The sequence below is a fragment of the Seriola aureovittata genome, chromosome 2, assembly GCF_021018895.1.
Source record: "Seriola aureovittata isolate HTS-2021-v1 ecotype China chromosome 2, ASM2101889v1, whole genome shotgun sequence".
Taxonomy (NCBI): Eukaryota; Metazoa; Chordata; class Actinopteri; order Carangiformes; family Carangidae; genus Seriola; species Seriola aureovittata.
In genome coordinates, this window is record NC_079365.1 from 15648112 (window position 1) to 15675056 (window position 26945).

General features: G+C 38.7%; 2 protein-coding genes across 2 annotated transcripts; both read right to left on the reverse strand.

Moving 5' to 3' along the window:
* Positions 1-2386: 2386 nt before the first annotated feature.
* On the reverse strand, positions 2387-11419 carry strip1 (striatin interacting protein 1). The gene is made up of 20 exons (XM_056391669.1): positions 11264-11419; positions 9952-10021; positions 9736-9810; positions 9495-9629; positions 9269-9389; positions 8783-8958; positions 8568-8695; positions 8277-8459; positions 7856-8076; positions 7570-7635; positions 7363-7426; positions 7172-7243; positions 6894-6968; positions 6423-6520; positions 5743-5869; positions 5429-5529; positions 5250-5316; positions 5045-5149; positions 4746-4950; positions 2387-3778 (listed from the first exon to the last, which is right to left on the reverse strand). The coding sequence occupies exons 1-20, from the start codon at positions 11369-11371 to the stop codon at positions 3531-3533; spliced, it is 2445 nt and encodes an 814-aa protein (XP_056247644.1). The 5' UTR covers positions 11372-11419; the 3' UTR covers positions 2387-3530.
* Positions 11420-11846: 427 nt separating this feature from the next.
* On the reverse strand, positions 11847-25661 carry LOC130178993 (S-adenosylhomocysteine hydrolase-like protein 1). The gene is made up of 17 exons (XM_056391682.1): positions 25171-25661; positions 21550-21661; positions 21304-21447; positions 21070-21170; positions 20646-20748; positions 19788-19882; positions 19402-19508; positions 19195-19311; positions 18371-18434; positions 17879-17967; positions 17520-17590; positions 17296-17390; positions 17107-17205; positions 16670-16738; positions 16177-16255; positions 15695-15815; positions 11847-15370 (listed from the first exon to the last, which is right to left on the reverse strand). Exons 1-17 carry the CDS (start codon positions 25348-25350, stop codon positions 15364-15366), a joined length of 1653 nt encoding a protein of 550 aa, XP_056247657.1. The 5' UTR covers positions 25351-25661; the 3' UTR covers positions 11847-15363.
* Positions 25662-26945: the final 1284 nt, after the last annotated feature.

Below are 26945 nucleotides of genomic sequence, written 5' to 3' on the forward strand. Positions count from 1 at the left end.
ACCGAGTGGTACAAGAATGTATTTGATGTTCAACTCCTATGAAGATATCAAGTACTGAGGAATGTAGACACCATTAATATTCAGAGAACTGCTAATCATGATGGAAATTACAAACAGCGTGAAATAAAGGTGCCTTGGCAGTATAGGCCAGGTCGTGGAGGTGTGAAGCCCGCAGAAGGACGAGAGAATAATGATATAAAAATGAATATACAACTAGCAAAGTTGAGTTTGCTCCCTGGCAACCAGATCAGTTTTATTTTAACATATTTTACACTGAACTCAGACTGTTTGTGACTATGAACCGTGTGGTTGGTGATTTCTCTCCTATTAAATGTTTTCAATTGTTTTCCTTGCAAATTCTCTTGTTTCAGGCACATCGTCCTTACCAATTCATATATTCAAAAAGCTGACTTGTGCATCAGGTATTGCATTTTTTAAACACATTATTATATAGTATTATCTCTTTAGTGTCCAACCTCAATGTTGTTCATCAAAAACCGTCAAGTACCAAACGTGAGCGATGAATGCTTTGTAGTATCCTGTTTACAACAAGTGTTAACTTTCAGGGAAAATTTAGAAAAAAGGGGTTTGAAAAATAAAAAACGTGTTGTCATATTCGTCTGTGTGAAGAATGAAATAAAGTTTTGTTTTGGTATCAGAACCAACACTCAGGTATTGACACCAACTTCTGGTCATCTCTGTTTGGATGCTCTGTTTAGTTTTTTACCCTTATAGACGACCTCTCCCTATAAACAATGAATTATTCTGTTTAGCCAGCTCATTGGATGACTGGATTTCAATTCCAAAACTATTCATGACACTTTACACTGACATAGGTGAAAACCTAGCTTGCTTTCTGATTGTACCTGTCATGCACATATGTAGAAAGTTGAACATTTAATTTTCTCAGCAGTCAAAATAAGTGCAACATACACATGTACTGTACCATAGCGTTCACAGTGGTGTCATGTAAAGGCCCATGTATGTGTGTATTTTACAATTTTGTTTACAATAACCGCAAGAATAATATGAATAGAATTTGCTGACAAACTGTTTTCTTATCTGTCAACATGAGATGTTTGTCTAAACCATGACCAAAGCTTTAAGTTAGGTAAATTTCCCACATTAAAATGTCTAAAAATTATGAGACCTACTGAGTTGTGTATTTACCTTTTTCCAAATGTTTCCAGTGATTCGCAAACCTAGCAAAATATGTAATTTTAATATGGTAAAAATAACGCTCCTGGTGATTTGGTCAAGTGTCTGACATCATACCCCCTATGCGCATGGGTCGTTGCTATGGTTGCCTGCCAGGAGCTCAACATTGACTTATATCTAGTGTTAAGCCACATACACTTTTCACACCTTGTGCGTTTTCAACTATATATTTTAACCACATGAAGGATTTTAGTCTTCGGACATCTGGATCATAAGTTAGCAGAGAAAAAAGCCAGGCAAATGTTAGGCAGCTCAGCTCCCAGCCGCTGCAGAAGTCCTGTCCTGTGTCCGCGGAAGGCAAATCACTTTTCTTTTCAAAGCCAAACTGCTTTATTCGATTACCAGTTTTAATCCCCTGGTACATTTGTTGTGGAGAGGATGGCCCTTTGCGGATAATTAGGCTGCCGGGAAAAGGCTGTTCATAATTTCTTAAGGTAAGCAGTCTCGGTTTCCAGCTACAACTAGATATCACGTGTCCGCCAACAAGCATCAGTTAATCACTGATTTTTTTTAAAAGTTGTTTTTAGGGCATGTTTGCTTTTACTCGGATCGCTACAGTGAGAGAGACAGGAAAGTCAGGGAGAGAGAGAGGGGATGGCATGGGCCATGGGTTCGCCCGCTGCGAGGACAAAGCCTTTGTAGTAGGCACTCTTCGAAGTGAACCGGGAATGACTATTTAAAGTGAAACTGCTTTATGGGTGTTTCTACTGGTTTTAATTCCCTGGTCCGTTTGTTGTGGAGAGGAGGACGCCTCTGTGGAGAATTCAGCTGCCGGCGAAAACCTCCTAAAGGTCTGGTTCATAAGTTATCAGAGAAACAATCACAACAAAGGTTAGCAGCAATCTCAGCTCCCAGCCCTTCCCTGACGTCTCTGTGAAACACTGACTTTAAATGTGAAACTGCTTTATTCTGTGTTTTTAACGGTTACACTCACCGGGTCTGTTTGACTTCCCGAACCTGAACACTGAAGGAATCCAAACCGGGAGAAGCTTACGGTAATGGTGGTGAAGACAACAACTCCCATGATCCCACGCTATTTCATGACGTCACCCAACACCGTCTTTTCTTGTTTTGATTGAGAGACCCCTAGCGGCCGAAATTACATACTGTGCGTTTGATGAAGTCTGAACGGAAATAAAAGAATTAATGATGAAAGGAAAAAAATACATGAATGACAGTATACTTTTATTACAGTATTTAAGTCAATGTAAAACAGAGAAAGCCATGATAAATAAGTTGCACAATTTACATGTATTCTTATTTCTTTAATCTTCATAATAAAACAAAAACAAAAGAAAGCAAAGTCAAAAAGTAGAAAAAGACAGGGGAAAATGGTCCTGTAACTGGCGATATTAGTTTTCTCCACTTGAGTTATCCACCGCAGTTAGATTAGAAACACTTGTCTCAAACCAGCGCTTTGATGATTCATTTCCTTTCACACAATCAAATTACGGCAACATGTGCAACCAGTTTTAACAATGTAAATCAAGACAAGTCTGAATGGTCCCAGGCCAAATGTGTGTAGGCAGCACTCAGGTGAGACACTCAGAAAAATGCAACTAAAACTGATGCAACAGAAAAACCATAGGTAAGTCAGGTACACAGAAGAGTATCCCATTCAGGTAATGACTATTAGATAGTAATACATGTTTTTATTTGTACACACAGAAATTATGACTAAAATGTTTCCATCCCATTCCCTTCACCTCCCCGAAGAAGATAAACCCAAGGAATGTTAGATTTATTTCTTAAAGGTGTTGAGCCCTGCCACTTCTTAACATTTAAAACATAATATTTATTCCAAACACATTTCTTTGAAATTTAGAGAAAACATACTGTCATGTAGTGCTTCCAGTCAAAGTTACTGACTTTCTGTAGCAGGTAAGAGGCACACAGAGCAAACACCTGTAAATGTAAGGTAGGAGTTGAGTTTACGTCCACAGATTTAGCACTGAATCAATTTTCAGCTATTTTATTTTTTAATTTTTTTTAAGCTGTAGGGAGCACTAGTGTGGGAAAAGTCTAAGTGACTGAAATTACAATAATGCTAAAATTCTTAAAGGCAAAAGTTCATCACAAAAAGCATTTGGTTGGGGCCCTGATCAAACCGTAAAATCACACTGATCCAATGTGATGACTGAAAGTTAAAACCTGGGTGACTTGTGAGAGTGAAATAGATCCGTCATCTTCAGTCTGTATGTAACATAATGCTTTCATCAAGGTTTGATCAGTGAGAGCACTGGTGGTGGTTTCTCTGAACTCCTGATTGAAATCGTTTTGTTTTTTTTAACCACGAGGATGTTGGTTGAGTCTCACTGTAGCAGTTCTTCCCAGGAAATAGGTTTGGAGAAAACCTCCCGCTCCAACCAAAGGTCATAGTTCATTTGGAAATCCTCGGGCAGGTCCACTCGCTGTCCCAGAACACTTTGCAGACAGTTGTCCACAGGCAGGAAGTCTGGATTGCTGTGGCTCTTGTCGTAGCGGCGACTGTTGAAACGTTCGATATTGGTTCGCAGAGCACACTCCTCAGCCTGGAAGTCCCAAGGACGAGCATCCAGATCTTCTCCCCAAAAGACAGCAAATAATGTTTAGTGTATTTTTGCCTGCTCCGAGTATAAATACAACCAACTTAATTTCCACAGCTTGAACACAGCTTGTTTTGTCTGATAAAGCAGTCTGAAGGCCAAAGATATTCAGTTTACCAATATAAGACTAGGAAAACCAGCAGAAATTCACATTTGGGAGCCTTGTTTGGCACTTTTGCTTTTAAAAAATACATTAACAATTATTGAATTATCAAGATGACTCCCATTAATTTTCTGCCAATGTCTCAGCTCTACTTAAGACTACATATGCTTCATTGCAAAAAACTGGAAACGTTCTGCAAATCAATAAGCTGAGGCTTGTATCCTCAATGAATATAACATACTGGCAGTTAAACTGAGGTGTGATGCATTGTTCATGTTTCCTCTGTGGGAGAAAAATGCATTGGTTTTACATGTAAATGGCTTCTGCTGATAAATTAAATATATACTCTGATGTTCAATGTATCATGTATCAAATGTAACTACACCATGTCATCACATCATGTACGGTGACATGTCTGGTAACAGCTACTTTGTTTTGGTGCCAGCGAGTGGACACTGAGCAAAATATGTAAATTCAAAATATAATCCTTCTAGGTCTGAAACCAGATGGCCCTAGCAACGGGCCCACGGATGTAGCTCTAACATGTCAGTATATAAGGATCATTTTTCCTTTGTCTGTGGGTGATTTTTTAACCAGGACAGATCAGTTTGTTTGTGTAAATGCCCTGTTGCAAATAAACTTGCATTGAGTGAAATTTTCAGAATCTCCATGTGATACAAGACTCCTTGTCTAGAATTGATTTTAATCCACCAGTTTAGAGGGTTTCTGTGGCACGTCAAACAGTCAGATTGAGGACCTGATTTTGTTTTATTTGTACGTAGTGCAGATTTAAAACCTGAAGTTTGCCGAGTTCCAAGAAAAACCAGGACACCACTCACCGTTTCCATAAGCCCAGTCATCGTTGAGGCGATGTCGGACCTTCTGATAGATGGCGGACATGGTCTTCATATTGCTCTTCCTCCACTGACGTCCCAAGTATTTGGTCTGCACTTTGAGCAGCTTGAGGACATAGAGCTGCATCATGGCCTGCTTGACCTTCAGCGCCCTCTTCAGGATGGGAGCCGACTTAAACACCACCAGCATCTGGCAGAGAAATTATCAGCGTTGAGAGGTTTGCCCTTACACTTTTTATACATGATTTATCTGTGATGGTAAGTTTGATGTGAAGTGCAGTCACCATTGTTCTGGAGTGCTTCCACTTGGTCAGTTTGTTGAGAATCCTCAGCAGGTTAATACAGGAAAACAAATTCCTCCAGCAAAACTGATTGTTGTCTCCTGCTTCCTGAGAAATTGTTGAGAAAAGTTTGACATAAGCAGTTAATACAACACTCTGCTTAACCAGATGGTGACAGCTACAAAACAACAGAAATGGAAGAACTCACCAGACTCTCTGCAGTTAACTCAGGGAGCTCATGCACAACACAGTACGGAAAGTCAAGTACTGAAATGCTATTAGGGAAAGAAAATTGAGTGAAGTGAAATAAAGGTAAATTATGTACAGTTCACTAACATTAACTGTAAATATGAGTCCAGTTGTTATTTAAAGATGTTCTGAAAGTACCTATTCTTAGCTGTGATATAAGACATGATGTTCTGGTTGAAGAACTTCAGAATGAGAGGAATGCAGTTGGCGAACACCAGGTGTTGAGCCATGTACTCGAACTATTGAAACGGCACAAAGACATACAACATTCAGTTAAAATGGGCGATTTCTTTAAATCAAGGCAAAAATAAACAAGAATGAGATAAAGAATAACTTATTTATCTATGTATTGTCCAGGTACTTATTTACAAATTTTCAGACATTTGAGGAAATATCTAATACAGCTACATGAAACACTGGATTGTGAGATGAAATGTGTGTGACGTCCGTACCTGGTAGATGTGGTTAAGTTTAAAGTGTTTGAGAAGCAGCAGCAGGATTGCAGAGATGGCCTTTACAATGATCTCTTTGTGTCGATTGACATCAACACCGAGTTTCATGCTTTGCAACACTGTGGTCCTGCAGAGTCAGACAGAGGAGATGAGTACCTCTTCAAGACGCCTAGCAGCAAAACCTAGGTTTTAAAAACCCTTTATACCTGTGTGGGAAATATTTCTAATCCAACAGGCATGTTTTAATTAAGCTAGACTGTTCCACTTGTTTTATCAAAGACGTCAGTAAATCATTTTTAATGAAGGGACAGTGTTCTGCCTACTTATCAAAAATGACAGTAAGTCACTTTCAAGGATATGTAATGTGAGTGATGTTCTGTATTTTTGATAACCACCACTGAGAAGAGGGGTTACTGCTGTAAATCAGCCAAGATGGGAAACTCCAGAACTTCAGAAACAATGGTGTCTATGTACAACAGTTTGGCATGATGATAAGTGGGCACCCGGATAGTGACTACAGTTGGTGGAGTGAGCAAGCATGTCAAAGCTGTTGCACACGTTAATGTAATTGTAATATTATTGCTAAACTTACGATATTTTCCTCATATAGAGCATAACATTGCACTGCAGAAGAAACTTGCAAAGCTGTTGAACCTTTTCAGAGGCACATCATCACTTACGGCATCTCCTCCGGCAGCACGTCTGCCAGGATGTTGATGGAGTCTGTTTTGGCTTTAGAGGTCGGAGCAGCTGCGAGGAGGATCTTCAGCAGAGCAATCTGATATTCAAGGAGACACACCATGCAGCAGTTATAGTTACAGTCTGACATGGATTTTCAAACCTGCTTCTGAAGTGCTAGATTAGTAGCCATGTGTCCAAAGAAGCATCTTATTATGTCAATTATGTTCTGTCTCCTTCACTTTAATAATGGTAAGCTAATAACAGGGTCTTGAACTTTGAACACACTGAAATATTATATAGTACAGAGTCATATACAATCAATTCACTTAAAGTTTTGGTCAAATTTACAATGCGAGAGTGAAGAGAGTGAAGAATCGACCTTATAATAGAGTGTATTGTGTGATCTAGAGTGATCCACATTAGCATGCAATAAACTGTTCCTGACAGTAGGCAGCCCCGGACACACTGACCATGTATTGAGGCAAACTGGGCAGAATTCCCTGATAGAGCAGCTCAGTGGCGCACATCTCCACCTCCTCTTCACCCTGAAGACAAAGATGCAGAAAACAAGAGACATGAAGGACAAGAAATACATTTACAACAACACAAGAGTTTACTATGTGAAGTCAGTGTATTATACTGCTTATTTAGATACACGTTTATTACCACTTATTACCAAAATGTTAAATAACAAGAGTAGCGTCTGTTCTCATTTACAACAAATGAATGATTTTTCGTTTGCACTTACACCAGACAGAGGGGTTTTCTGAAACTCCTCCTCCTTTGTAATCTGTATCTCAGCTATCGAGACGTACTTGTGCTGAGAAGGAAACAAAAAACTTCATACATTAAAGTCCAGGAGTATAATAACTATGTAAAACTATTAAGATAGTTTCTTGGGAAATCATAATTAATGCAATATTGTGAAAAATGTCATACCTGCTTTAACGTCTTGATGCTCTCATGAATTGGTCTGGGCAAGCCAACAACCGTATCTGTATCACTGCAACACACAAAAATAACTGTGCTTTAGTACATTGTTTCACACATGAATATAATACAGTGAGTTTTTTTTTGCCCAGTGAACAAGGTAGTAGCCTATTTGTTAAATCACCTTTGGTGGTACGAAACAAAAAGCAAACTTACCTCCCGAGTGTATAACCAATGAATTTACTTCTACTTGATTCCAGGAAATTTTCAATGTCCTTTTCCCTGTTGGAGCAAAGACAATCATGTCAAAAACAAAACACTTTATCTGATAATGTTCACATGTATGTTTTTAGATTTGTCTACATGAGCAAGGAATAAAATAAATCCTATTCCTTAAATGTTCATTACAGTTAAATGACAAACACACATGCAGTAGCTAATTATTCCCCCGATTCAAGTCATTACAAATGCAGTACTATTATCCAGTCAGACTAAACAGTACCTGACTTTGGGAGCCCATGGCAGACCTTTGGGGAAGGACACTCTCTCTGATGGAGGGTGAGGAATAGGTGGAGGCATCACCTCGTCCCTCTCTAGTGGGAATGTCTCTGCTTCTATAGAGTTGTCATTGTCATCGTTGTCATCCTCATCCTCACGAGAGTCATCAGCTTTGTAAGGGTCCTTTTCATTGAATGCGTCCAGGTTGTCCTGTTTGATCAGTGCCTGTGTAACAAACAAGGAAAAAGTAAAGACATCACATTGTGAGTGGAGCAGAACTGTGTTGAGGAAATACAAAGGAATTCCAGGAATGCAGTGCTGAAAGGGATCGAAAATAACACGAAAATGAGAGAAGTGAGAGAATTTAATATGCTCACTATGTGCACAAATACAGACACTTAATGACATGAAGGCCTGATGACTACCTTATGTTCCCGGCGTGCCCGTTTTTGTTGCTGCTCTATGAGGTCAGATGCAGACGCAGGAGGAGAGGCAGCTCTCATACTGCGTATAACTCGGATGCTGTCCTCCGGGAGAGGGGGAAGACCCAGCTCCTCACGTTTACGAACCTTTATGCTCTGGAGCTGTTCAAACCCTCCAAGTGTGAACTGAAACAGAACAGGGAAGGATTTTAATGTCTGAATTCCAGATGTGACTTTTTGTTGTGAAAAAGCCTGAATTAGAGTTAACAGTCATGAACAGCAGATTTCTCTTACCAGTATGCTCTTCCACAACAGTAACAACACCTTCTTCATTGGGAAGTGGGGGGCATGACCACTGCAGAACTTGGTAACCATACCAAACAGCATGACAGAAATGGGTTCGTTGTTGAACAGAGGAGATCCTTGATTAGAGAAAGAGAGTCGAATTAGTTTATATTGCAGATTTTGTTTATGTCCATAAGCGGTTAATACTCTGATAAAAAATGTACCTAGCTCTGCTCTGAAGGTTTCCCTGATGATTTTCCATTCAGGCCTGTCGGCCGGGTCATCCTGTTGAATTGTTTCCACCATCAGGTACATTATGTTGAGCAGCACTCTGAGATCTGTGCTATCTGCAAGAGAAATGGCTGGTTTTCTCACAGCACTACTACAGGCAGCACTGTTACTGAAAGAAAGAAAGAAAGAAAGAAAGAAAGAAAGAAAACAAAAAAACAACAAAAAAATTAATTGCAAAGCCAACCAACATTTTTTTTCTCATGGCGGAAATCTAAAGATGATTTTTTTCCACATGATTTTGGTGACTGGCTCAGTAAAATGTGAAACCAAACATTACTCTCATATATACATGTTTAAGTTGTAGCACTTTTGAATGTCAATAAATGTTTTCCATGTTTTCCACCGATATCTTGTGGGAGAAACTGGTTTTCAAACTCAGGCTCAGTCCTGCAAGGCTAGAAAACTGATAAAGAACATACTCGATCTCCATGTTGAGCAGTTCCACCAGAGCAGAAAAGGTCCCCACGTCCAGGAGCAGAAAGATGTTGTATCTCATCCAGTGCTGCACCTCAGCCTCAGAGCTGCACTCTGCAAAGGTTCCTACAGAGAAACAAAATGTTAATAATCTCCTTGATCAACGCCACTTCAAGCAAGATTTCATTCTCTTTAAAATCATTAAATACTAAACAGGTGATGTGGACTGACCCTGAGCCATGTACAGAATGGCTCTCGCAACCTTCAGCCTCTTCTCCCGGGCAATCACCTCCAGACTGTCCAACAGGCGCATAGCATGAGCCCTGTGTTGAGCTGCATCAAGCTCGGTCCACTTCTTATCAGACACTAAGGAACAGCAGAGATGGAGATGATAAATTGTGATAGACATACTTGTCAGTTTATTAGGAACACTTCTGACTGAGTGTGTGCAAGTTTTTTTTTAGCTACATACCATGTGTTTTGAATTCCTCCTCAAAGCACTTCCTATTAAGAGCAAACTCTGGTCCTTCAGTATAACTGTATAGCTCTGAAACAAATGTACAGAATATATAAATAATCTTAACTCAGTAAAGATTACCATTTCTAAAAGAATGATGAATTCAGGAGAACAAAAAGGAGTCAGGAGATCTCTGTCCATGATCACAAACTGTGACTACAAACCACACACCTGACAGCTCTGCAGCCCACTTGTCTGTATCAGCATAGTCAAACTCCAGGTCTGGAGACTCTGACAGCCCCTGTGACATATTTTATGGCATTATTATCAGATAAATTATTATAGAGAAGAGTGCTACCAGCTGCAAAATAATACTATAATAATGTAATAATACAGAACCAGTCAAAAGTTTGGGCACACTTTCCCATAACGGGAAACCGTGTCCAAACTTCCCAGAATGGGAAAGTGTGTGTGTGTGTGTGTGTCTGTTTGTTTTGCTTTAACCTTTTCTGTGATTTCGGTGATCTCATCATTTGACACTGGTACACTTGTATTGTCATGAGTTTGTCTCATCCTCGTAAATCACAATGAAATACAGTGCCCTAAAGTTTAAAAACAGCTGCTTTTATCTTAAGGTATAAGTAATAATAACCACAAGATATAGTGTATGTAATAATAAAACATAATGAAAGGGATAGTTCTGCTGCATTTTGGCTACGTTTACTTTTCATATGTCATTTACAAGTGCAGTTATAATACTTAAATACATGAGCTAATTTTTGAAAGCAGATTTTTTTTTTTCCTTGTAATGAGGTGGGTTTATTTTACATTGTAGAGTTTCTATTGTAATTTCACTATAGGTAGTGCTTCTGCCACCACTGTAAGAGAGTATATCATTTAAAAGAACTTATGTAGAGAAACCACATTTAGTGCAACAGTGGTTTTAGCTGGGATTCTTAAGTCTTCTGATTGTGTGTTTTCTATGTATTGTCTTTATTTTCAAACCATTACAACACGACAGAGTCTGGAAGTTATTTTATTGCACCATCAGAAATCTCGCACTCGCCTTGGTTTCCTTATAGCTAGATGAGGACTTCATATTACATATATCTATAGTGAAATTACATGACCACCCGAGGCCAATACATTAGAAAAGATGAGCGTTTTAAACAGAACCCGACAGATTAAATTTTCAACAGGTCGCCAGGTTCCTTACAGACAGTTCAGTCTGGCCTGTGACGAGCTAACATCAGCTAGCTAGCGTCTGCTATGCTACCCTGCTGTTCAACGTTATATACATGGACAACAAATAGACTACAAATGAAACACTGCACAGCTGTAGGAACATCAATTCAACAATTTCGAGAACCTTGGTTGCTGTTGCTACTTTGACATGCCAAGTCATGTTAGAAATGACAGTTAGGCTACATTAGCCTGCCAGAGCTAGGCTAGCTAACGTTATGTGTTATACTAGCCACCAGCAGAGAAGGCCTTGTCTGTTCATGGTTCGCTGAAAATAAATCATAGACGTCTGTCTACGTACCTCTGAATCTTTTCTCGGGTTACGGGTAAATTCGCCCCTGCTTTTGTTCGGTAGCATGGCTCTCTGTTTATTGTTTACAGGCAGCCCACCACCGTTCCCACCGTCCATTATTTTTTTGGGCGCAGTGTCTTATCGCGAGAACCTGTCTGCGAGAATTCTGCTGTACAGTGTCATAGCTCATCTGAGTGTCAAATAACTTTTGTTGAAAAATAAATGTGATTGTTTTTTATCATGCTTATGTAGTATTTATTTTATTTTTTGTCCATAAGTTTCTGTGTCCTTTCTCTTCTTCATTTTTCTTTCCTTCTCTGGTTGTATATTTTAAAGCCATGATGGAATTCAACAAAATAAAATCTGTATTTCTTAATGTTCACACTACAGCATCTATAGCTACTGTTTATATTGCATCCCTCTTCTCTGTGCGAGACGGGGCATAAAGATCATGTGATAAGACAGTACCCCCCTCAAGTCCCTTATCATGTCAGTTGATGTTATGCCTTAGTAGTGCATATTCCCCTATTCCCAAATATAATCAAAAATTTGGTCCGTCTATCTATGTCAGTGAAATTATGTGTCTGAGCCATTTTCAAATCTAAACAGCAGTTTATTAAAGGGAATTGGGCACAAAAAATGAACAGGGTGTATACTACTGAAATTGTGTTCTTCAAATTAAACTACAGATACAATGTTGAAAATATAAGCCTACTTTATAGCTAATATATCATTTGCAGAGCTTTGAGTCCACATCAAAAACTTCAAACCAGCAACAGTGCACAACTGTCAAATCACAGTGGTATGCTTATTTCCTTCAATTTGACAAGAGTCAAACTGTCTGCTCCAGAAACAACACATTCATTTGTCTCTGTAATGAGTTAAACGTAGATTAAAATATCCATATTATTGGTCAAAGCAAGAGGAAGTCATTGTAAAAGGCATGTGCTATAATGAAAGACCACTGCAAATAATTACAATGAAGGATTGTTGAAAGAAATAAAACTTAGATGAAAATTATACATGAAAATCAATGTCAAAGTACATAAGAACACCGAAATGTAAAGTATTGCCTAGTAATGTCTAAAAATTAGTGATCTTACAGTAATACATATTTGAGTACTGTGAAACACTGATTGAATAACTCTCCAACATTGCAGAAGTAAAACACTTTTGACTGATGTGAGTATGTTTTGCTGCATAGCTATTACTGTATATTGCAGAATAACAACCATATTGGGTATTAGCATATTTGGGAAAAACAGTTGGACATGTGAGTAGAAATTACTAAGTGAGTCACAAGGCACTGTCAACTGACCAGTAACCACGGTTACAGCACACATCTTGCTGACAATGATGTCCTCACTGAATGTCCTTGGCTCTAATGCCTTAAAAGCTGCTAGTGCAAAGATGAAAGCACTCCATAGTATCACATTGTAGGCTAATATTCAATAAACAACATTAAGACACAAAAACCAAAATATTAAAATCAGAAAAAAAAATTAAATGAATGAACAAATTAAATGCAGGAATCACCTGTACCTGCAGACAGATTTTAAGTTTTTTGAAGGGTGATGGAAACAGATACTGAATGTGGAGCAATACCATAAAAAGATAACAAGGTGCTGAACCCTTGGCAGGGACAGTAACACTGTCAACTGTTTGGAGTAAGATCGGCCCAAAAGCCACCAGCATAAAATACAGCATATTGAATTGTGTTGAAGATCTTTAAATTCAGCAATAACAACTACCTGCACACTATATAGTTTCAATTGAAGAAAATAATTACTCAACTAAGTTTCCTGATGTTTTCAATACTTAAAAAAAAATCTTACATGTGAATATAGAGAAGTAAATGTGGTATACTGTATTTGTGCATTTAACAAGCCTCACTAAACAGTAACAGTGCTTAAGCCTTTTAAACAGTGATCATTTTCAGGAAACAAAACATTGTGTAATTAGAATAGCAGTAATGACGGTGTAAGAGAGCAAGATAACACAGAGGTAAAGTTAACACATCTGTTGAGGCAAATGTGTTGACAACAAAGCTTATCCATGTCTAGTCCCAGAGCATTTGTTGTTAAAATCTTTAATAGAAAAACAGACATTGTCTAGTTAACAGAAGATCAGAGTCCTCTGACAAATCTAAACAACAAACTGAATGTTGCACTTCAGCAAACACCATTATTAGACTGGTTCATCAGACACTGTTGCATATACAGTACAAACATACTGTATGTAACACTGATCAACTGGCATAACACAGAATATACATAGTTGTAATAGTCATAGATCATAGCCATAGATCACATATGCCATGGATCATAGAGTATCAAAATATATAAACTTATTTTACACCTCTACTGTAAATAGTAATTTCATGAGAATGACAATGAGATTAGACATGGATACTTAGGTCAGACAGTGCAGATGTGGTAAAAATATATTTACAGATAATTTGAGATATTTGAATGCCCTGAGGTGCAGATACTATTCTTTCCAGACACCAAAACCTCAAAAAAGGACACATCTTTTAAAGAAAATAAATGTCAAGCTGTCTTCTTATGTTTGTCATAATCAAAAAGTAGTCAAGTTACTATTCGCCAATATCTGCTGAATGTTAGCAGTATAGGTGATGGTACTACAGAGGAGAGGAAATTTCCTCTGTATCTTGTGGATGGAATGTATTAAGTGAGTGAGTGCTGCCTCATCAAACAGAAAGAACATTTTAAAGCTGAATTGAGCGATTTTTTTTTTTTTTTTTTACCACTGGGGGGTAGAAAGACAAAACAAACTCACAGACACACAGCATTGATTTACAATCAGCTTATCAAGTTGTTATGGCTCATTTGTAAGCAAGCGATTGCCTACTTTAAGGCCGGAAACCCACTGGATGCGTGGCGTGGCGGCTGCAGAACATCTTGGTTTTCATTTGGGCGCCCATTTTAACAGGATAGAGCGAACACACTGTCTGCCTAACACGTGTCTCATGCCTCGCAACTGCATCATGTGATCTACAGATTCGGCGGCTCGCCTATTTTACACGCGCACGTGGCTCCCAGCATAAAAACATAATTGGTCATACTGACATCATACCGGCAACATTACACAAAACTGACATTTTCCACTAAAGCTGTCTATGTCTAGGCTGAATATGAATATGTCACAGACATGAAAAAAAAAAAAGTTTTTTAACCATTCTAGGAGCTGCATGTGGACACAGTGGCAACTTTATGTAGAAAGATGGAGCTGGCAAAGCAGCCGGTGTGAACACACTCACATGTGCAAGCCACAGCAGTTCAATGCTGCCACCAAGCATACACAACACAGGCAGTCTGTTCCCGGCATAACACCCAGCAGACACACTGCGACATCTAATTAGTCAAATTTTTGGCCACCTGATAAATTTAAGTCCAATATTCATTGGCCTCTTAGCTCTGACTTGGTCTACCTAGTCAGGAGAACATTTGACTTTCTTCACAAGCCAGAATTAACATTGGCTCTCTGTCGTTTTGTGCTAGACCACGCTTGTCTAAGCTTCTTTTCCTGAAATGGCTGCAAATGTTCTGATATAAGACGTTGATAAGAGAACCAAAAAACACAAGCTAAAAAGGTGGATAAAAAGCTTTGTGTGTTTTGTATTTCAAGTGACTATATGGAGGAATTTGAAACAATGTTTATATAAAAATGTCGCTTAATGCAGGTTTAACTGATTTCACATCTAACCATTAATATTTCACAACAACTGTAAGCCTTCCCTGTCACAGTCATTTGGCACAATATATTGATACATTATTCAATATCTATTAAAACTCTAAATAACCTAGGAGTCAGCATGTATGGAAACAGATGCACCTGAAAATAAACAGCAGGTCTAAGTGCTGTAGTTACACTGACTTTTCATGGCCAACTGGGTGCTAGGTCCATCATCTGTAGGAAGCAGCAAGTGACGCAAAACTTGCTGTGGTCAGTAAAATACAACTAAATATAAGCTGTGCATCTTGTGGAGGGTATAAAATACAATATACATAAATCTTTTGTTTGTCCTAGGGATAGGTAATATCAGGTACCGTCCACTCTAGGTGTGCAGATGGGGAATCCCTTGCAGATTAATACCTGTGAACACCAAAAACAGAGAAAATATTAACAGCAAATGTTTTTTATTATTTTAAGTTTGTGAGCAGCTTAATACAGTCTATTAATGAAGTACAAAATAACAACAATCAACTGTTCATTGCAGCTACTCAAATATGAAAAATGTGTTGCTTTTTCCTGCATGAAATTGTTTGTGCATTATGACTGTTGTTGTTCAAATATCAATTTGGGCTCTAATAATTTGTGGTGGTTTCTCATTAAGAACGATAAGTATTCAATCAACACAAAAGCCACAGATTAATAGCTAATGACTAAAATCTATGCTAAAAGTTTGTAGACCTGTACCTGTAGTAGTTGGGTTTAAAGGGACCGTTCTTGTTGAGGCCCAGGTATTTCGCCTGCTCATCACTAAGCTCTGTCAGGTGGGCATCAAAAGTGGCCAAATGGAGACTGGCAACATATTCATCTGAAATACACAGATATGGTTTAGTAAGAAAGAGATACATACACATGGCTCAACACAAGAAATCAACATAATTCTGCTGGGTCAAATTCTACTTCTACCCAGTCACAGCCTGACTTAGATCATCAGTTACAGCACCAGCACCACCAGAGGGCATGAGTAAGTTCAGAGAAGGAGATTTTTTTCATTTCCATCTCATCCCATGTCTTAAACGTGTAATCTCAAAAATAACAAGCAAGGCAGACTGAGGAAGAAATTAATTCACTTAGGACTTCGGTGCTACAGCCCAGCCATGAGTATTGTTACTCACTGGACTTTAAATACTTAAATACTACAGGTCATGGTTAAGTGTCTATATCCTCACCCATCTTCTTGGGAAGCAAGTAAACATCCTGCTTGTATCGTCCCTCGGGAGCATTGTACAACTCTATAAGGGCCAAGGCCTGAAAACAAACATGCATTAATAACTCTGTTGGAAATGAATGCATATTATGAATTTAATGAAGAGCATAAATGCAACTATGAACTTCTGATTTCAAAGCAATGATAGCACATCTATGAACAGAAGCAGCATGTGGCTGCAAGTCTACTGTATACAATCACATGTCATTATGTCCTTTACAAGCAGGAATCTATTTTATGTTATAGAAACAAGCTCAGCTCAGATACAGATATTGCTCTCTTGTGTTTTATAATTACTGATGACATCTCCAGGTCAGAGCATGAGCTCGTCTGCAAGGATGGTCAAATGATTGCACCAAAAAAACACATGGTGAACCCTATATACTGCTATCCACAGTGGACAGCAGTACCTACTCTGTGTCATTAGCTACTATCAGTATGTATCAACATGTTACCTGAGTGGTGGCTGTGATGGACAAGACAAAGGTGGGGACAGTGGAGCAGCTGAGGTTGAGGAGACGTCCCTGTGGAAGAAAACATGTTATCAAGAACATAAAATGCCAAAATGCAATTACGTTTAAGTATCGCTGATCCAACATAATGAAACCTTGCATATTAACATGTTGCTGTGGTCAGTTAATTAGTGTAGCAATAAATGTTATCAGTGATCTATTTCATAGTTTCCATAATTACTGCTTGAGGGCAAATTATTTCATATGACAGCTCACAAAGGGAGAATGGATTTCTGGGCTGCTGTATGTTATAGATGCTGTATAAATGGTGGTACTATGTATGTAATGTGCTATATTTGTTGGTGTTTTGTGTTTCCATTGTTTAAATGCAAATTAAACAACATATTACATATGATTACAAGGCACATAGACGTAGTCACCTCAGCCAGTAGTATAACTCTCTTGCCATCCGGCCAGATGACGTGGTCCACCTGAGAGCGCACTCTCTCCCAAGTCAGCTCAGGGGTCCGCAGACTTGCCTGGAAGAGACGAGTTCATCTGTCACCCTCACGTTCTTTATGATAGGATAGATTTAACTTGGAATTCTTCCATTGTAAACGCTACTTTACCACATCAATCTCAGTATTGGAGTGCCCCATGTTGCAGACAATGGAGCCGTTTTTCATTCGGTCGAGCTGGTCTCTGGTCACCACATTCTTGTTCCCTGCAATTAGACACAATCTGTATACTGTATACAAATATATTCTAGATTGAAAAGCTATAAAATGTTATTCTATATGAGTGCATTCTCAGTGAGTTGTTACGCCAGCATCAGCATGGCAAGTCAAGTTACCAGTGCACGTGATGATGACATCAACCTGGCGAATGACCTCATTCAGCTTGACCACCCTGAACCCATCCATGCTGTTCACACACACGTGAAAGAAGAGGTTCAACGTTCAGCCTCAGCGATGATAGTGACAAACAGCAAATGATCTATTATTTATTGACAAGCAAATGAAACCGATGGACTCCCTTGTGTTACTGCCGAATTGAGATCAAGCTGAACTTAGTTATGTAACAATATTTTGTTTGATTATTAACAAAACCTAGCTTGAGCAGCTGTACTATATTGATATCCCTGCTGCTGTCTCTCCTATTCATTTATGTCAACAGATTCAGCATGCAGATCATCCCAGGTCTTTTCCTCACCAGGCCTGCAGGGCACAGATGGGATCGATCTCTGTAACATAGACGATGGCTCCCAGAGCTTTCAGAGCAGCACAACAACCTTTTCCAACCTGCACAGACAAAATAATAATATATAATAATAAAATTATAACATCATATTGTATGACAAGCAAAGTTACATATTCAGATTACCCTCACCTTAATAAAAACTAGAGAAATAACCCATATCAGTATTTAAACACAGTAAGAATTTGAACATGACAAGAGTATTAATCTCAATTACATGTAAAGACTGATTCTTTAATACCATCTAGACTCAACAACAAGACAAAGATATATTCACTGGCCTGTAAATCCTTCATCCCAATGAAATGGGATGACAGCTATCTGTGTTATGAGTCCATGGACTGTGTTTATGTGAGTTGCAAGCATTGCAATGTACTATCACGAATGTTTTCAGGGCTAGATGATTAACAGTAGTTTGAAATGTGAACGTTATAATCAGTATCTCACCTCGCCGTACCCACATACGACCACCTGTTTGCCTCCAAACATGACATCTGTGGTTCTCTTCAAGCTAGAGAGGTTTGAGACATAAAGTTAGCACATTTTGCAGAAGTGAAAAACTGCCACTTAGTATGTTTCCACCTCCAAAATCTGCCATCTTTATATGATAGAGCAGTAAAATCTTATTTGGCAGACTGTGGAATCAAAGCTTTCACTCTTTACAAAATATCTCCTTAAATATCCCAGTACAGTAAATCATAAAGGTGATGATGCTGTCTTTTAGTGGCATAACTCCTAATGGAACACCTGCTACAAGACATCAGTATACCTTGCAGATAATTAATCACAACGAACGGCAATAAATAATGAGTGGGTACTGTAGAAAGCACCGATGCAGAGCTGTGGCCACATCGTTAAAGAGTACAAGACTATTCATATGCTGCCTTGGTGATAATTAACAGTAGGGTAATAAATATAACAAGTCCAGGGAGTTTACAATGTGCAGCACAGAGGATTACACAGACAGCAGCTTTTTAAAAACCTACTCAGGTGATATGTGAATTTGATCTTTCCGAACAGGGTGCAGTTCAATGATAGCAGTGTCTTGACTTTTTCCACACTCCACTGTAAAACACCAATCCTCATGTAAACAGTTTCTGAGAGTATTAAACTCCAGGTTGTTTTCAAACTATGAGGAAGAACCTTTTCAAACCACACAAGTCACTGTAAAGCTGTCGAATAAACAAACTGTACTAGTGTTTAAACATGAGTCGTACTTGTTGTTATTGTGCCTTCCAACAATCAAATACCTCAAACACAAACTTACTCACCCGTCCAGGATTGACTCTCTGCAGCAGTACAGGTTGTCAAACTTCTGTTTCGTCACAGAGTCATTTACATTCATCGCTGGCACACACAGTTTTCCAGCTTTGGACAGCTGATACAACCTACACAGAAGGCGGAAACGTTTCACTTCATGTTTGGAATTCAATATGTGTAAGTACATAGTAGTACATAAATATTACTCAATAAATTACCTGTGAACTCCAGTGACACTCTCCTCTACGATTCCCCTGATCTTCTTGAATACATTAGGGTATTTCTTGTACATCCAGTGTGTCAAGTCTCCTCCATCATCAAGGATCTGACAGGTGAGAGGAAAAAGTTCAGATTTTCCTTTATGAACATAAGTGTTTGTAAAGAGACGGTACAGACAGACAAGTACCATGTAAAGCCTGGCACTGCTCATTACTTTTTGGGCACACAAGTCAAAATAAATCACACATTAATTTTTACATTTTGCCTTGTATTCTGAGATACATGTACAATATATCATTCCCATGTTGCAGTCTATTCCTATAAAACCAAGGGACTCAAAAGTGGACTGCACCCTCACTAAGTTAAAAAAAACTTTTGCACATACCATGTTAGGCTGCCAGCCCTCAGTGTTGACACATCGGTCAATGCACCACCAAAAGTCATCCTCAGACTCCCCCTTCCAGGCAAACACAGCCACACCTGAGACATTACGGATGGGTAATATCTTCAGAAATCTTATATCAACAATACCATTGTCTACCATCTTGATTGCTCCGTCTAGACTGATGAACATGACAAAGTCCCTTTAATCTTCCAAAACAGAAACTGGAGAGACTACATTAGATTTCTATGCTCCCATTCAAGAAACCCTTACCAAGCTTCATGTATGAAAGTGAATTAAATTACTAACATGTGACACTTTTTGCAATACAATAATCCTATAATGCACAATTGTGAAAATGTTTGGACAGATCCAGAGAATATGAATATCATTATTGGGTGTAAAAGCAAGTTGGAGAACTGTTCAAAAATGCCAGACACTTATGCTTCCTAGGTGCCATATAATGTATATTTTTCCTGATAGAATAGCTCAACATGTAGTAGACTAGTAGACTATGCACAGAAATAAATTACTGAACAGTAGACACAAACCAAACCCACCACCCTAAAAATGCAGGATCTCCCCTGAGTGACTCCTTAATTTGTAGTAACCCCCTCAGCTTGTCAGATCATTAAAGGTCTACTGTGGAAATTTAGTAAATACTTAAACCATCACATAGCAACCACAGATAAAAGGCTCAAGTAGTGCTGTTCTTTCACTAAATGGCAAATCTTATGTGTTCCCATTATCTCCGCAGGGATAATTTTTCAGAAGTTTATTAAACATTTCCAGACACGATCCCTGTTCCCGAGCTGCTTACATGGCAAAGGACACATATACTTCTGAAAAAGTGCTGTTTACCTGTCTCTGACAGGGCAGCAGCCACTTCATTCTGCGTAGAATATATGTTACAGGCAGTCCAGCGGCACTGAGCACCAAGAGCAACCAGGGTCTCGATCAGCACCTGAAAAGAAAAAGGTAAACAACAGGTGAAAAGGAAAATTGTCAGAAAAAAGGTATTCACTTATTAAAAATATGACACATTAATCATTTGAGCATTTTATTATTCAGTAACACAGAATGTTAAAATGTTCTTCAAGAATTTAAGATTCAAACAATATGAGAGTTGACGTAAAGTTACAAAAAACTTGTGTTGTCTATGCAGTAAGTAGAGCAGAAACTGTGATTAAGATTGACCTAAAATACGAAAATCCTGATTAAGAGCCATTATCACACTGCAGCCTTTGCTTAGGTGTTGAAGCTCAAAGTCAGAGAGAAATCTTACTGCAGTCTGGGCAGTGATGTGAGTGCAGCCCACAATTTTGGCACCTGCCAATGGTTTCTCACTCTGTGCTCGCTTCCTGAGTGAGATCAGCGCTGACATATCTGAAAACAAGACAAGTGGCATGTTTAATACATGCTTGGTTAAAATATAATGAAGCATCATGGATGTCTTGTAGATAAATTAGACAACATTCAAGTGAAACGGTCAGGTAACTGCAGCTTCTCTGTGTTTTACCCTGTTCTGCAATCTCAATCTCGCGTCTGCCAAATTCAGCCTGTTTGATGTTCTTGACACAGAAGTCACTGCTGCCCTTGGAGTTGACCTGTGTTTTGTCCCGTGGTGAAGTCTCATCATCAGAGCTATCCGTATAAGACGCAGCTGTAAAGGAAACAAGGTTTTCAAAGAACTCGCCAATACACAAATAATACTGTAGACAAACTGAACTCTTGTGGATACATGTATCCGGATGTCTCTCTTTACCGGAGCTGTAGCTGTCTGTGGATGACTGAGAGATGGAACGGGACAAGGAGCGACGGCCCGCCTTGGTGGGGAACCTGCTGAACTCCTGCTTGTCCTCCACAAACTGAATTTGCTAAAACAAACAAAGACACTGTGAATTTAATTCTTTCATAGTAATATTAAATGGATACAGAGCTAGCCATATCATGTAAAGAATTAAGCAGTTTCAAAGCTCATATTGTAGTTTAGCCGGAAGTTCGGTACTGTGAAGATTTTAGAAAAGAGCACTTCGCTTTTCTTGTTTTAGCAGAAGTTTTGTTTTTGTTTTGCTCGTTTACATGACTTTAGCCTTAATTGGATTTGCATAGAGCGGAGTGAAGAAAAATGACATTCTTTGCTAAAAACACTTTGGTAACATAATAATCCAACTGAAACTAGTAGGCTTATTTTGTTGCATTGCCAAAAATAGATGTCAGGCTGCAGCCCAACACCTATTGCACCATCAAGACTGGTGATACAAAATTCAGCTGCCCAAGCAAAATTTTAGTTTGGATGGCCCTCTCTAAACTCATGATTGTGTAATGATTGTATGCACCCTCTCAGTTTACCATGCTGTTGCTGCAATCCAAAAAAACAGACAGATAAAATCACAGAAAATGGATACAGCTCTACTGCTTGTAATCATCTACTTTTCCAGTGCACTTCTGTAATGTAATTGTAATGAGTGCTACCATTGCTTGCTTTGCTTTGTTTTGTTGCCTCTGCAGTTTTGTTGCAGTTTCATCTCCTGCTTATCCTTTACTTTTTCTACATCCAAATGAACAGTTAATCCACAGGTAAAACAAACTCAGTTTGTATCTTTAAGAGGAAGGAACTTGTGTTTTAGGTATGTGGACCTGGCTTTATGCCTGGTCAGCTAACTTTTTATCCCAGTAGTTAAACCAGAAACAATTTTGTTGACAAAGATTTTGCATGCATCGAGGCAACATGAGACAGTGAGAGGAGTCCTCTAGGTGCTGTAACATTATATTCTCACATGCTAGTGAATCCAGGTACAGAGAAGGCAGATCTATACACATCAGCAGTTTCTGAAATGTTTTTGGTAATCATTTTCTTTACCATGCTGGGTGAGATTGAACATTTTGAAAAAAAGAAAGAGAGAGAAGAGAGAGAGTTAAAGAATTAGAGCATGAGGCGATTGGATTAGACCTTAATAAGTCAGCCTACAGACTACAGTGTGAGTGAGATGTCATTAATGCCACTCAGGCTCATTCTCTTCATCTTTGAATAGCAGTCAGGTCAGTCTCTGGTTTCTAGGTTAAGAACTGGTACTGAAAACCCTCCACATACCAATGAAAATAACATGGCAACGAGGAACAATGTGAAGCTGTTTTCTTGAGATTAAGGTGACAAGACACCACATATTTTCCCCTGGCAGGACAGGATAATGTGGGTTGCAGAGCCTGACTGATACTGAAGTTTAGGGTTCCTTAGATTTGGTTATCAAGCCACTGTGTTAAAGATTGTATTAATTCTCTGCTCTACAAAGTGTTTCTTATAGACTCCACGGCTAATACCAAGGGAATGATAGTGATGTTGCAACCACTGTCGATTGGGATGAATGTGGTGGCTGGAGGTACTCCAGGTTTTATGTTATGCTGTCACTTGGTGCACTTTTAATGGTTTATTGAGTTTTATCATGTTTTATGCATCTTACGTTTAAGTGTGTGTTTGTTTCACCTTGCTGCAAGACAGATTTCCCCCTTAGGGAAAATCAAGTGGAAGTAGACAAAAGCCAGGATTATACCACATTGAGATGACTTGCTCCCATACTCTGAAAAGTCTCCCCATAGAGTTGAGAATGTGCACCTTCTTAACAATGTTTAAAATTAAACTTAATTTCCTTGCCTGCAGTCCCCTGTTGTTGCTGTTTTTTAAATGTCTCTTCAAACAGATTGCTGAAAAAAATATGATTGAAAGGGCATGATTGAGAAAAGGTAGCTAAAATTCCACATAACCATCTCATTAGAACAACTACGCTAAACCCAATATCTAACCAATACTTAACCATCTCCTCCAACCTAATTCCTATGTATAATCATTTGTAAGCTTGCCTTGTAACTTACCTTAACCATCAATACCTAAATATTAACTACAGACCATAACCATTGAACTGAACAACTCTATCATAAATGTTTAACATAAGCCAAACATTTCTGTGAAAACAGAAAAAATGATCTCCTCTGAGCTTTGAGTCTGGATCACAGAGGCATGAACCACAATGTCACAGCAAAAAGTTGTCTTTCTACCTTTGACCTCATATATATATACATATTGTACTCTTACTAAAATCAAACACAATAATAGGTTAATTACAGTAACTGTATTACCATGAACTGATTTCTAATTTATTATTTGGCATTGGAGTAGATTTGTTAATACCCGCCCCTTGTGTCAATGTTTACAATAAGTCCAGTGAGTGCAGGTGATTTCATTACAACAGTACAACTTTACACTCTTTGATCACACAACAAATATTTGGCAAGCTAATGACTGCAGTAACATAAGTCCCTCCCAACAAGAGAATGAGGATGTGAAACAGTTACTCTATAACGAGGCTACCAGACTGACTAACAAACCTATGGCTGAGAGTGTTTACATTTGACGGATTCCTGATCACAGCTAAGCAATAAGTTTGCACAATGTAAGAAAGGCATTTTAAAGAGTGTATTTGGTCTGAAACTGGTATTCATTTGTCCACACAAGCTTCAATGGGGTGTGCAAATACTTTCCCCCAAAGAATTCAAGCTGCACCTCTTCCTTGTTCCTTGAACATGTCAGCTGACCCCATTATTTCCTAAATGTAACCTGGAACAAATTTTGTTTCTTTGATGACGATATGGTCCGGAAATGAAGTAATTTAGATTCATAAATATGGTCAACAGTTACAGGCTTTATTTGGCAACACAGACTGAGAGACAGTCCATGTTAGTTTTTCTGTGTTATGTGAATCATCGCTAGTGTATTTCTTTGTTGAAGTGGTAGCTGAATTGCAATTACTGAGAGGTCAGCAGAGCAATTAAAATTGAAGTGCTGAAACAATTTGAAATCATCCAAGTATAAATGATGAACCAAACGTGTCATATTGGAGGTCCTGAGAAAAAAATTAATGTCAGTTCAAATTTAAATTGACAGAAGTTGGTTTAAGTGTTAAGTGATGTGTAAGATTGAAAGTGAGAGTTTCGTTGTTTTCAATGAATCATTTGCTTTAGCTTTATAGTGCATTCTCCTATGAATGTGTATTCAAATAGCCTACATTAAAAATAAATGTAACATGTCTTTATCCTAAAAGTTGAGGGTTAAAATATATATTTACTATATTTACCAAAGGACTGAGGGTTGTCACTTACTTAGTATACTGTGGGCTGCGACATTAGTGTAACCTATTCTAAAATTAATTTCCTGGAGTACTACTGAACACATGCACAGGTTGCAGCTTCAAATGAGCTACGACAGGTACAATATTGGTCACATTAAAACAGTGTATACATTCGCCAGGCTGTATTAACATCCTTCAACGAGTTTTCAACATCGAAATATCCGCCACAGTGGCGTTAAGCGGAGACTTGGCTGAAGTCTTACCTTTTTAACTGGTTTGTGAGTGGGCACAGCGCTGAAGGCGGACGACAGCTCTCCCATGTTCATTTCGCTATTCTTGCTCACGGTCATAGCTGAATATTTTTCCGCTACGTTTTCACTCTCTTTCACCTCTTTGCTTGCTTGTTTCATCTCCAACTTCGCGTCCCCGGCCGGCTCTGACATGCTGACGGTGGCTGCCTTACGTTACCTGGGCACAAATGCAACAACCGTTGAGCCTCCTTTGGTATTAACGTATGAAGCTAACCGCTGCTAGCTGACTTCTGCAACGACGAGAGAAAGAGAGGTTTTCAAATTACGCATACGCAAAAACAGAAAACAAACGCAATGATTTAGTATCTGACTGTGAGTGGTCTAGTTTGATGTAGCGCTGACAAATATCGTTATGTTGTCTGCAATTTTGCGTAGTGTACAGTCGTAATATTTCCTTGCTGGCTCAGCTGTCACCTGGCTGAGTAACTTTGTGGGCGGAAACTAATAGACTGAGGGGGCGTTTCATTTGATAAGATGCGTTCAGGGAAGGTGGGACAATAAAAGGACAACAATAACAACAGCGTAGGCTAATGTAGGGGTTCGTGTGTATTATTTTTCTCTTTCAGGCAAAAATTAACTGGCTGTAGCACCGTACTTTGATCAATAGCATCTGTTATGAAAGCAGCCAACCAAATGCAACTTTCTTTTGATTATCCATTTTCTTCCCACTGTACTGGCTTTCAATCTAACCAGGAAATATGCCCAGAATCAACGCTATAAACTGATACTACAAAGTATAAAGTCTGTATTAATTTGCATAATATGCTGTTTTGGCTTTATGTAATGTATAGTATGTAATGTTTTGTACAAACTGTATGTGGTTTTTGAAAAATACTGACCACTTCAAATTTGAGACCTTAAGAAAGAGAAAGCAAAGTATTTTTTCCAAAGACTTTACTTTGAATTCATTTTTTTTATGACATCCACCATGCAGCCATCTCACCATAGTCCACTTTTTTCCGGCTGTGGAAATCAGTTCATCACGTTTGAGAGAAATTGGTGTCCATTAACAAATAGTATCTTTTCCAGTGTGAATGCTCCAAAATACTTGTAGACCACTGTATATAGGACTGGGACACAGATACAGAGTTGAAACAGTCAATTCCCAGTTTTGAGAATGCAACATTAAGCTCACAGGAATCCCCTTTCAGAACGTAAACTCCCTTTAACTGGTTTGAGATATTAAAACTGCTGCTACTGTCATTCCCTTAAAGCCTCTTGTTACAGCACAATTTGGCTGAGGAAGTAGATATGTTTTTTTCCGCATTTGCACTTATATTCAAATAATATGTATTACACAACCTTGAGTAACACTGCCAGTTCTCACTATATTTGCCCTGTGCCAGTCAACCCAAACCAGCATTTTCATATTCAGTTTGTTACATCATAGTATCACAACAATTTGGTCCTGTGTAAAGATGTGTATGTGTTTGTTTCAGTGATATTTACGCTGCCCAGTCCAATTTAAGTCTCCTACTCTTGCGCACTGAGCCTTAAAGCACCTCTGCAGAGCATGGAGCACGACCATCTGTGTAAAAACCTAACTGGAAATAGTATCATGCATGTTGCTGTAGGCTCCATTAACACAAACTAAAACAATGAACACTGAAAACAATGCATGTGTGGCTGCAAATTGTGTGTCAGTAGAGCGTAACATTTAATAGAGAGAAAGGAATCGGAATCGCATACAACCACAAACTACAGAACTATCCCCAGTGTATGTTCAT

Coding starts and splice junctions, on each gene's coding strand:
- strip1 (XM_056391669.1), bottom strand. CDS start 11,371: ATGGACGGTGGGAACGGTGGTGGGCTGCCTGTAAACAATAAACAGAGA. Junction 9,811..9,951: donor GTGGGCTGCAGAGCTGTCAG/GTGTGTGGTTTG, acceptor CATTTGTTTCAG/AGCTATACAGTTATACTGAA. Junction 5,870..6,422: donor GTGCTGCCGGAGGAGATGCC/GTAAGTGATGAT, acceptor CTGACTCTGCAG/GACCACAGTGTTGCAAAGCA.
- LOC130178993 (XM_056391682.1), bottom strand. CDS start 25,350: ATGTCAGAGCCGGCCGGGGACGCGAAGTTGGAGATGAAACAAGCAAGC. Junction 16,739..17,106: donor GAGTTATACTACTGGCTGAG/GTGACTACGTCT, acceptor TTTCTTCCACAG/GGACGTCTCCTCAACCTCAG. Junction 16,256..16,669: donor CCATCACAGCCACCACTCAG/GTAACATGTTGA, acceptor GTTTGTTTTCAG/GCCTTGGCCCTTATAGAGTT.